The sequence below is a fragment of the Platalea leucorodia genome (assembly GCF_965183815.1).
Source record: "Platalea leucorodia genome assembly, chromosome: 3".
NCBI lineage: Eukaryota > Metazoa > Chordata > Aves > Pelecaniformes > Threskiornithidae > Platalea > Platalea leucorodia.
Window position 1 is genome coordinate 90083682 of NC_138825.1, and position 12189 is coordinate 90095870.

Genomic DNA, 12189 nt, shown 5'->3' on the forward strand with positions numbered 1-12189 from the left:
ACCTCTCCAGTACTACTAATGAGATGGTGGGGAGTAGAAGAATGTGCATTTGAGTAAATTTTAATTCAAGATAGCTAAGTACTGCGGTCAAACTTCTGTGTTATGTCCTAGTTGTTTTAAAGGCTAGCTGATGCCAGATAAATGGAAGCAAATGGTTTTTGGCTGGGCTGGCTTCTTCAGTAGGTTTGTGATGCCGCCTGATGAGTGTCAGGGCTGGCACAAAGGAAACAGCAGTACTGTGGAGCTGTAGTGGTATGAGAAGTGATGGTAGGGTTACTTCTTACTAGACTTGCACAGCCCTTAAGTGAAAACTCACCTACCATTTTCATTTGATTAGTACGTTGTTGCAATATGCAAAAACAAAATTTGAGAAGACTAAGATATGATGACAATACAATTCTTAGACTTCAGTATCTTATCCTGTGCATGCTACCTGGTAGCATGCGTTTAGCTTGCAGCACAATACTTTTTTTAAATTTCTAATATCAAGTATCTGGTAGAACTTGGTATTATGTTGCTAGATGTTATAGTGAAGACTGGAGCTCAATTTTTAGTGCATTTTTTAAAAAAATGCAATTCTATGAAATTAGAATTTTTTGCAAATTGCTGTTTTGAAACTAGGGTGTTAGCCAGTTGAATAAAGGAGAATGCACGTTAGAATGCATAAGAGTTAAAGATACCGAATGGCTTCCTTATTCTGTGGAATTTTCTTAGGATTATCCTGTGTTTTGGAGAAAGGGAGAAATCTTTATCGCTCATGGTAATTTAAAAAGAAAAACGAAAGAGTTAATATTTGTCCAGCTGTCCTGAAGATATAGTTTCCAACCTAATTTCACAGCAGGTAGTTTAAAAGTCACCTCCCCTGATAGCAGAGGATGCATTTCAAATGAAAGTAGTTTGTCTTAGTGCATTGGATGTGGTAACTACGTTGAGGAGTGTATTGTATGTTCAAATGCATTTTCATCTGTAGTTCACTATTTGATCATGACTATCTGTTGGTGTAACTTTGTTTCATCGATGGCCACTGGTTAATATCAATTTTTTTTATTTTTTTTTATTTTTTTTTTTCCTCCTTATTCAGGTTCCAAGACTCGTTGAAGGCTTAGCTGGCCATCAGTGCTCTCAGATAGCTGCAGCTAAGGATCATACTGTTGTTTTAACAGAAGATGGATATGTTTACACATTTGGTTTAAATACTTTCCATCAATTGGGTATTCTTCCTCCTCCTACTAATTGCAACGTTCCTAGACAGGTAAAAATAACATCAGTCAAAGCTCAGTTGTTTGTTAGTTTGTTTTTTAACAGAAAATAAAATGTGAAGATTGTGGAAATAACTTTTTAAACTTTTTCAGGACAATAAAGTTGAATGTGAGTTCAGATAAAATCTTGATTCTGTGTTATCATACATCTCAATCTTAAATACTTACTTGTGTCCTGATAAAAGTCTTAGTTTGTGACCTGAACTGTACTAAAGCTTGTAGTACGATGATACAAGGTACAGTTGCCAAAACCGTTTTCTTCCCCAAATTGTTCTGTAGCTGAAATGATGTAAAAGTAATAGGTATGTATTACTTGAGATTCACGCTCTTTACTCCTTTTGAATCACTGGATGATGGATCTCAGGGTTTGATGGTTGTGTCCTTTGCTGGAAGCACAGTTGATTCTGGAGTCATGGTGCTTTGGGAAGAACAGTGGCAGTGAGGAGAGGGTATGGGCATCAGCAACTTGACTATATTTCTATGCTCAATCTATAACTTCTAATTTCTTTTTTTTTTTTTTTTTTTTTTAAGTAAATAAGAGTTACATTAGCTTTTATTGAAAGGAAGCTTTATCCGGAGTAGAACAACATTGCACTACCAGTGTTATAAAAGTAGGAAAGAATAATTGGCCAAAGGGTAACAGGATAGTGTTTTGGGGTCCAATGGGATGCTCTTCAATAGTGTAATGATAGCTGTGTATCCACAGTATTTGCTTTGATCTTGATCATCTTGATCTGGAAAATAAAGTTAAATTTGAAGTGTGGAATTAGTACTATAGTGTTCTGCAGTGTGTTTAGGGTGTTAGGACTTAAAAGCTGAAACTTTTTAGCTGACACTTTAGCAGCACCTGAGTCTTCTTTGGCTGTCTTATACATGTACCGTGCAATCTTGTTCAACATCTTACATGTGAAGACAGCTTAAGGAGATTTGATTCTAGTTCTGATTAGATAATGCAAAAAGTTTACTTCTTTTTGTCAGTAATGCAATACTGCCCCACTTGACAAACTTCTGAAATAATCCTGACTTATTAGACTGTATGTGGATTGATACCAGTGCGTCATTCTTAATGCCTTTAGGAGTTTAATGTTGTCAGAAGTTTGTACATGTGAAATTCACCTGTTGCTGCTTAATATTAAGATGTGCTTTGGGTTTGTGCTTAGGTTCAGGCAAAAAACCTGAAAGGTAGAATGGTGATTGGAGTGGCTGCAGGCAGATTCCATACAGTGCTATGGACTAAGGAAGCAGTGTATACCATGGGGCTGAATGGCGGCCAACTAGGTAAGGTAGAAGCATTCTGAAAGTAAAACCCAGCCATTAAAAGATGTTATTCGTACTAAAGCTGTCATCTGCTTCTTACAACAGAAGCCTGGTTAAAGCTTTCTCTGCTCTCTCTCTTTCTCTCTCCTTTTTTTTTTTTTTTTTTTTTTTTTAAAAACAGTCTGATGACATCATCCCTTCACACTTCTTTTGAAGAATATTTTTCATTACTGCCAGTCACTTTCACATTTTGAGATGATGGGAGCTAGTCAGACTTAGCTCTGTTATTTAAATTCCTTATAATTCTTTCACCTTCTCTGTATCTTATGTGGTCCTGCTACTGAGGACTTTCAGGAAACAGAATTTTGTTGTGTTACAAATTACCCCAAGGCATGCTTGTCTCCACCCATCAGTCTGGCTGGTACTGACCTTAATAAATTATAAACTAGCATTCAGCTCTCCTGTCTATGTCCTCCTTTCACCATGCACTGTAAACATGCTACTGATAACTTTTTCCATACTAACTTTTTAAACTGAAATGTGTGCCCGTATCTAGAATTTTTTTGAACAGTGCCATTACCAGAATCTTCACTTAATTCAGTATTACTCTGAAGTCAAGAAAGAACCTAATAAAAATGTATTACCAGCTAGTGAACTTCTTGATTTGTTGTATGAATGGGATATTTTAATTGCTTTTGTCTTTTTTAATAAACAGGTATTGCAATATTGGTTTGGATTTGAATTTCTGCAATTCTGTATCTGTGTGCAAACAAAACTGTTAGCTAGCTCTGGTACTTACAGTTAATCTGCATCAGTTCTGGCATCAGGTTCAGACACTTTTTTGTGTTCCTATTTAAGATGGCAAAGGTATGTGAAAAAACTTGTCTTTGTCAGAGAAGTATCTTACTAATGAATACTTTTTTTATTTGCTTTTGGGTTGTTTTTTTTTATATGCACCCATCACATAAGTTTTTTTGTGGTTGCTTGTGTTGTTGAGATTCTTCTGGTGTGGACATGGCCCAGTGCAGTACCATATAGAGACAGTAATTGGATCATAAGTGGTGTAGTTGTGTCAGCTGGGCACTATGGTAGACCTGTGGTAATAAACCTTGCCTCTTTAAGATGTCTGGGTGTAGCACTACGCTGTCATATGGCAGGGTTGCTTCCAGCTTTAGAGGTAGCTCTGCTGCTTGTTCCTGGATATTTGTACCCCGATCCACTCTGTTGTACAGACATAAGCACACACAGATCAGAGTTATGTTACGTATGAGATTTTGTGTTATGTTTCTTGATGCAGCAGAGCAGCAATGCCCTGATTTTTTTTTTTTAGTATGTTTTTGGAGACCTTACGTTACAGCTTCAGCCTTGTCTGTTGTTTCATGTAACTGCCTGCCTTCATGCTTATGTGCACTTACAGTAATTTTTATGACAAGCTTGTTTGGTATCTTCCAATGGCTGAAAAAAAATCTATAGTTCATGCCAGTGTGATAGTATTTCTAGTGTCTTGAACTGTAATATGATCAAATAAATGTTCTTTCTTTGCAATCAAAAGGAGTACCACTGCAGAGTCTAACCACATTAAATAGCTTTCCCAGTAGAATATGCCTTAATTCATTTTTTTTGTGTATCAAATCTTGAATGTTTTCTGGTCTTTGTGGTGAACTAACAAGTACGTGTGGTGGGTCTCTTATCTGTCTAACTATTTTGAAAATGAATTATCTAACTACCTAAAAAATCTAGAATTTAAAGGCTCTTCAAGTAATGTAGCAAAATGTCCTTTAAATGCACCATGTGTGGAATGGCAAATAATGTTTTTGGGGTGTGTTGTATTTTCTAGGTTATCTGCTGGATCCTAATGGAGAAAAATGTGTAACTGCGCCTCGCCAAGTTTCTGCTCTACACCATAAAGATATCTCTGTGTCCTTGGTCTCTGCAAGCGATGGCGCTACAGTATGTGTTACTGAAAGAGGAGATATTTATTTACTTGCAGACTATCAGTGCAAAAAGATGGCTTCGAAGTATGTGTTACTTTTCTAATTTGTCATAAAGAACAATAGGTGAATATTTCGCTGTAGTCTTACATTTGCAAACTATTTTAAAGGTTTTTGTGCATAAAGTAGAGATAATAAAGTGCTCCCCGGAGTTTTCTTCATTTGCAGTTCTTTCATATGAACTGTGGCTATCGTTTGTTTGTTTTTGTTATTAGATGAGGCTAAGGTGCCACTTGCTGTTTACTAAAGATATTTAAAAAAAACATACTAAGAAGAAATACTTTGTGCCATAGGTTTAAAAATATTGAAACTGCTATTTTTTGTTCATCTGAATTTGTATAAATGCATCTTGGTAGAAGCATTGAAGACTTGCTGTTCTATTTAGTTATGTTGTTATGATTTTGAATCAGTAATTTGGGGTCTGAATTTCATAATTAATGTGTGGATATAGTATGTTATAACGGGTAGTTTAGGTTCCAAGGGGAACCTTGTGACATCATCTGGTCCGTATGCTAAAACCTGGATGTAAAACCTGTTGAAGAAACTGGCCCCATGACTCATAAATTTAGGAAATTATTTGATCCCATTCTATCTTACTTAGTTTGCAGTAACAGATTAGAAGGGGTAGTTAGCATTTTTGCCCAGCTAACTCCCAGTTAGCTTTTCAACTTCACTTCAAATTCTAGTAGTCTTTATTGACATGTTGTACCTTAATGACTATTTTATACTTCATTTTCTACCTGGTGGTAAGTGAAGGTGCTGGCACTTGGAGAAACTTAATACCATTTCATTACACTAAGAAACTGAAAAGAGATAAATTGCATGGTTTTGATCAGGTAAAAAGCAAAACCCACCAAAAACCTGAGAAACAGCCTACTGGGATAGGATAGGTCTCTTAATACAAACAGCTAAATGAAATTTATACAACTATAATTTTTTGTAATGCTGAAGATCAAAGCTGAATCATATACTGGTTTTCACTTATGGAACTTTGTGAAGAACCTGTGGATATGATGTGACTTACTTAAAAGCAAAGCAAAAATTAGAATCCACTGATAGTGTTTTATTAGCAGTTATGTTAGTAATACCAATGGGGAGAAACTAAACTTTTCAGTAATTTTTCAGTGTCACTACCTCAACTATATTTTTTTTTTACTACTTCTCTAAATGAAAAAGGTAACTCTGTCATAGAAGCAACATCAGTACACAATGAAGAAATACTAATTTAACCTTTTGTGTTCTTTCAGACAGCTGAACCTTAAAAAAGTTCTTGTTAATGGGGGATATTTGGAATATAAGGTAGATACCCAGCATCTTAAAGAAAATGGGGGTCAGAAGATTTGCATTCTAGTGCTGGATGAAGCTGGAAGAGTAAGTTATGTCCCTAGAAATCATAATTATATAGCAAGCTGCATACTGATTAATAAAACTAAACATAAGAAGTTGATAGGTCAAAATCATGTATAGAAAATACCCAATTCATTTGTGTAGAGCTGCTGGTGGTGGTTTTTTGTTTGTTTGTTTTTGTTTGTTTGGTAGTCTTCCCTTAGCCCTTTAAAAACAAAGTAATGTACAGCATTTTATTTTTAAATCTGTGAACATCTAATGGCTTTTCAGTGAAGGTGTAAACTCCTTTACTTTTACGTACATAAAGTGCTTATATAGCGTACATAGTCTGGGTTGGTTTTTGTGTGTTTTTTTTTTTTTTTTCCCTTCTCTCCTCTCGCCCCACCTACCCAGTCACCTTTACACCCTCAGTCTCAGAAGTCTCAGAAGTAGTCTCTGGACTTGAAGTTTCAGAGCCTCTGCTGAAAAGCAGCTGTTCTGTAGATGAGGTGTCCCTTTTATTGTTGAAAAGTTGCAGCTAAACCTGGTGAGTGGCTTAGTATTTATAGTTAAGTGTAGGCACTGTGTTGTCTTAGAACTGAAATACTATGGCGGATTTACTGTTTTCTTCCCTCATTCTTTCATAGAGTAACAGTTTATAGGACCCTTCAAAACCCCAGCCTTTTCTAGACTTGCTCACTGGGAGATGTAAACCTTCAGTGCCATCTAGTGGTGTTTACAAAAAGGTTTTGTTACTGAAATGCTGCAGTCTTAAAGAATGTTAAAAACTGAGCTTGTGTATCAAAGTAGGGAGCAGTGTGGGTATTTCCTTTTTTTCCCTTGCATTTGACTGAATTATGTTTTGGGATGATCTTAGCTGTTTATTAAGTCATTAGTTGTCTCAGAGATTATAAACTTCCAGTTCAGTATTTGTTCATGTGAGGTTTAGCCTCTAGCATCCATAGTATTGGTAGTGCCCCTTCAGCATCTTTGAGACACTGGTCTAGCAGTAAGAAACTGCTTTATCTTCCTGCATCAGTGGAACTATGTCAACCTACGTTTCATATCTTTCCATGCTAAATACTGGCAAATGCTGGGATTTTTGGTGCTTTTAGGCATTATAAATTATTGAATAAGGAGAGGAATGGAATCTTAATACTTCTGTTTCCTGAATCAGTGCTTCCTGGTCTGGCTTGATTATACTCTCTTTAAGAGAGTACTGCTTAGCCTAGAAAAGAGAAGGCTCAAGGGGGATTTTATCAATGTATATATATGCTTGAAGAGAAGATGTAAAGAAGATAGAATCAGCCACTTTTCAGTGATGCCCAGTGACAGAAGCAGAGGCAATGGGCACAAACTGAAACAAAGGAGGCTCTGTCTGAATATCAGGAAGCACTTTTTTTACTGTGAGGGTGATTGAGCAGTGGTAGAGGCTGCCCATGGAGATTGTGGAGTCTGCGCCCTTGGAGATACTCAGAAGCTGTCTGGACACGGTCCTGGGCAGCTGGCTGTGGGTGGCCCTGCTTGAGCAGGGGGATTGGACTAGATAACCTCCAGAGGTCCCTTTCAACCTGAACCATTCTGTGATTCTGTAGGACTCGAGAGAGGGGAAAGGAAATAGGTTACTCAAATTCTTTTGTCCCCTCCTTACATAGGTGTTAACAGACTGTGTAAGTCCTTCAGTGGGAGAACACGAAAGCCCAGCTTTAGCACGACTAATGCCACATCTGGGCTTTACCTTGCATGGGATTGTTGCTTCATGCTCACTTCTTTCAAACATCTACAGTATACCTTGTTAGGGTCCTGCTATGCATGTAGTTCTTCACATTTCTGTTGAATGTTTTGAAGTTTGTGTTTGGTCATGATCTCTATTCCAAAACCTTGGCTAGTATAGAAAAACTGGAGATTTTTGTCAAATGATTAGTAGGAAATGGTTTAAATTTTTGATGTGCTAGCTTTGAATTTTATCTGATTTATAAGCAAACCAGTTGGACAAATCTGTAAATTAAAAACTATATTAAACATGTTTCTTGACTTGATGACACCTTTTGTTGTCCTTGTTGAAATGTCAGTAAAAGCTGTCCTATAGATGAATGCTGTGAAGATGTTTGAATATTCAGAGAAGCTTTACAAACGCTCTTCATGGGCAAATGGATCTTGGTATCATAACAGATTTTCCGTGTTTTACTTGTGGGTTCTTTGTAATAGATGCTCATAACACTTTATGATATAATTTTGAAGAATGTCTTTCTCCTTTTATATGAAACTTTGAGATGGCATGTTCTTGTGTTTAAAAAAGTAGCGTGTAACATATAACTGCTTTTATATGATAGGAGGATTTCCCCTTTCTCTGAAAAAATTATATTATAGGTGTTTTGCTGGAAGTCATCTAACAACTCCATGAAGCAGTGTCGTTGGGTGTATGGCCGGCAAGTCTTCATGTCCGACGTTGCTTTAAATAGGAACGAAATAATGTTTGTCACACAGGATGGTGAAGCCTTTACAGGGAAGTGGCTGGAAGAAGGGAAAAAAACCTCAGAAAAGAAAGGTTAGCTGTGATTTGTTAATTTTTTTTAAGTACTTCAAATCAATATAAAAGTTTAATCGAGTCTTTACAGTCTCTGACAGTATTATGTGCTGAGTTTATTCTTTCCTCTGTGGCTGACCGTTGGTAGCATCGACCACTACTGTTCTCTTTCCTTAATAATACCAACATTTACTTACTTTGCAGCCTTCAGTTAACCTTCAGGTGGAGATTTCCAGGAAGAAGAGTACTTCTGAAGAGTAATAGTAGCACAAGGGTCCAGTGTAATGATCTTGTCACATATTACATGACCAGTCCTAAGAGACTGGCATTGAACAAAAGAAGGAGCATGAACTTGCTTGCACTGCTAAGTCTGTGAAACCTTATCGTGTTTCCCAGACCCTTATCTGGGCATCATACAGGGTTCGGAGCAATTTCTGCCTTATTAACTTGGCTCATATGGATGAGAGTAGGTCCTGATGGATTGTTTTTCTGTGAGGAAGATACCTGTCTACTATACCACAAGATTTTAATTGAAACTGTCAGCTCTGTTCAAGTAGGGGTCTTAAAACTCTATGGATAGAAATGGATTTACTTCCAACCTGGGATGTATTTCAACTTTATAGCTTTATGTTGCAGTTCTACTTGCTTTGATGTTGAGGTTCCGTCTTTAGTTTTGTCAGTCCATTTTTGTATTCTTTCACAGCAAAAAACTCTCCTCTGCTCAATGCAGAGTTGCATACTAGTTTTACTGTGTTACTACTTTCTTTTATTCTACACATCACATAGTAGTTCCCTCATTACAGAGGCACCAAACGCTTTTCCTTTTCGCTCTGCTTGTCCAGGTGCTGGTATGTGTCTGTAGGGACTCTCTTCCTTCTGCTTATTGCTGTTCTTTTTGTAGTTTTAGTATCTTCAAGGAAACATGAGAATCCAGACCTGTTGACTAGTTGAATGTCCAGTTGATGTTCATCATTGATTTGTAATGAATGGGAGCTGCTGGTTTTTTGAGAAGTTTTAATGAATGTGGTAAATGGTGTGCATGTATTCAGTTATCCAGCTCTTGAAAAATAATCCAGTGTTCAGAGAATATCACGGTTTTTTCAACAGTATTTTGTTAGTTTGGGTATAATTTAAACAGATATAAGATGAAGTCTGAAGACAATTGTATTATATCTGCTGTAATTGATATGGCAGGGAAGAAACCAATCTTGCACTGCTGTACACTGATGAACAACTTGTTCCATTCCACAAGAGGTTGCATTGAATGTTAAATGGAGTGTTTTTCCTTCATATGAAGAAGTGGAAAAACACTTCCACAAGAAGTTCTGGATAAAAACTCTTGTATATGTAATGTAAAGTCTTACTCTTAAAACGTCTTCCTGTATTTCAGTTAAACGAGCTGAAATCTTCAGCATAATTTAACCGTATTCAGTGACTCCATCAATGGACTTACAGAAGTCATAAATCTTGTCTTTTTGTTTTATCAGTTGCATTTTAATTAGCTGGACCTTTCTGTGGGTGTTTTTAAATTTTTTTTTTTTTTTTTTTTAGCAGAACTTGTATCGAGCCTTCAGAGTTCTTCATGTGATGCGTCTTGTGAACATGATACAAACAGTGTGTATGAAAGAATTCGACTTCAGAAGCTTACTTTTGTCCACCGAGCTGTTAGTATCGCCACCGATCCTAATGGTTGCAATTTTGCTGTTTTACAGTCAGATCCTAAAACAAGGTATATTTAAAATATCAATAACTGTAATTTTTCTCTTTTTTGTGTGTGATTGCAATTAAATCATTCTGCTTTTCAAAACCATGTTTTGGCTCATACAGAAGTCACAGTAAATGTGATTATCCATACTTCCAGAGAATAGCACTTGTTAGTAAACAACTGTGTTGAAGTTACCCAAAGACCTCAGCTTATATATTTGCATAATTAGTATAGATAGTGTTGATGTTTTAGCTAAAGTGTTTAAGGCAAGCATTTGTGATATATTTCTTGACACACTCTGAGCTCTAAATGCTGTAGAAATTCACCCCTTCAGTAATCACCAATAATCAGCTTTTAAATAAAAGTGGAAAGTGGATCTTTATTTGTTTGGAAAAAAAGTTTAAAGTAAAATGAATAAGTAGAATAAATACTGAACCATGTTCTTTGTACTCTCATAATAGTTTACAACATATCTGATAAATAAGTAAATATTAGCTTTTTTTTCTTATTGCTTTGGATTGTAATATGAAATTCAGTAAACATTTCTGTGTTTTCTTGTTGGAAAAATGAAATGAAGATAAGATAGTTCTGATAATACATATTTACTGGCTACATTATGAAGACAAAATACTATTTTTGATATTCTGAAGCTAGATAGATTTTACATATGTGGTTTAATTGCCTAAATACCATATTATTAGTTCTTTTCATAAAGAATAGGACAAGAAATGTTGAGTAGTCAAGCAATGTAAGAAAAAAAACGAAACAAAACAAATGGAAACAACCTCACCCTTTTCATTAAACATACTATGTAAAATTTTATGGAGCTTGTAAGTAGTGGGTTTTTTGATGGATTTCATTTTGTTCTAGTCTCTATGAAATTCCAAGTGTGTCATTATCAAGTTTCGGAGAGGATTTTGGAAAACTGTTAGAGGAAACAGATGAAATGGACAGCATCCATGATGTGACTTTTCAGATTGGCACAAGAACTTACCCCGTGCACAAATACATCTTGGCTGTGCGCTCTGACTTCTTCAAGAAGCTGTTTGTTTCCAGTGACAACCAGCTAGATACTCCAGATGTCTACCGTAAAGATGAAGATGCTCTTGGATGTGATCTTTATGTAATAGAGAAAGTTCATCCAGATCTGTTTGCATACATTCTGCAGTTCATATACACTGATACTTGTGATCTTTTGACTCATGGTTATAAACCAAAAATCCTGCATAAAGGAAAATCGGAAGAATATCAAGATACTTTAATTTCTAACCTGAGCAAAATGAGTTTTGATGAAAATGTTAATGGAAAGTCTGCATTTGAGATTTATAGAAATAATCAAGTGCAAGTTATAAATGAAAAACAGAAGAGCAAATCTAAAAAAGGCAAAGTTGTTGGTGAAGAAGCTAACCTCATAAAAATGTTGCAAAGTGCTGCAAAGAAGTTTGGACTCAGCAATTTAAGTGGAAGGTAGGTGAAAGGAAATGCATTTATATTCTGTCAAGCTCTTCACGGGGTGTTTTTATGTAAGCTCATCTAACTTTAGTTGTTATTGAAGTAGAAGGCTAGTTGGAGTTGATAAGTTTGCCTTTTTTTGCTTGTTTTATTTTTTGTAAGTATAAAAGTTTACAGCACACACTGTGTCATCTCTAAAGCAACATCAGTTTGTTCTGATGCTCTTTGCGAAGAGAAAGCATGTATGACATTTTCAAACAATGTCAGAAGCAGACTTTTGTAGCATGATTATGTACTTATAGAAGCCTATTGAAAAATGATGCTTTATGATGTAAATGTGCTGTTGGCCCTTACCGTGTCCTAGAACCTCTTGGACATCTGTATTTAAAACATCTGTCCTGTATATCTTGTAAGGCATGAGCTCTCTGAGACTTGACATCTGATGCAAATCATCTGACTTTCCAGAATGACTGTCATAAAACATGTTTTGTTAGAGACAGCTGATCTAATTGAGTTTTGGATTGATGAATTTCTATGCTGTGATCTGTAGTCTACCAGTTTTTCCATGGACAGTGAACATATTCAGAACAAAACAACACAAAGCAAAGTTAAATTCTTGTTTAACTGATGCATTTTTAATGTTATGTGGTGAAACTCATGGAATTGAGACCA

General features: G+C 36.0%; 1 protein-coding gene across 7 annotated transcripts in view; it reads left to right on the forward strand.

The window, feature by feature from the left end:
* IBTK (inhibitor of Bruton tyrosine kinase) overlaps positions 1–12189 on the forward strand; it is a 63920-nt gene that overhangs the window by 15403 nt on the left and 36328 nt on the right. For 6 of the 7 annotated variants that reach the window (XR_014227543.1, XR_014227544.1, XR_014227545.1 and 3 more), the window contains exons 6-12: positions 1082–1252; positions 2420–2537; positions 4354–4534; positions 5755–5878; positions 8204–8381; positions 9912–10089; positions 10936–11532. Coding sequence is in view for 2 of the 7 variants with exons in the window: in XM_082305372.1 (XP_082161498.1) it covers positions 1082–1252; positions 2420–2537; positions 4354–4534; positions 5755–5878; positions 8204–8381; positions 9912–10089; positions 10936–11532 (1547 nt within the window). In the remaining 5 variants the exon portion in view is untranslated. The remainder of the gene's footprint in view (positions 1–1081; positions 1253–2419; positions 2538–4353; positions 4535–5754; positions 5879–8203; positions 8382–9911; positions 10090–10935; positions 11533–12189) is intronic. The other variant, XR_014227546.1, reaches the window with a different exon arrangement.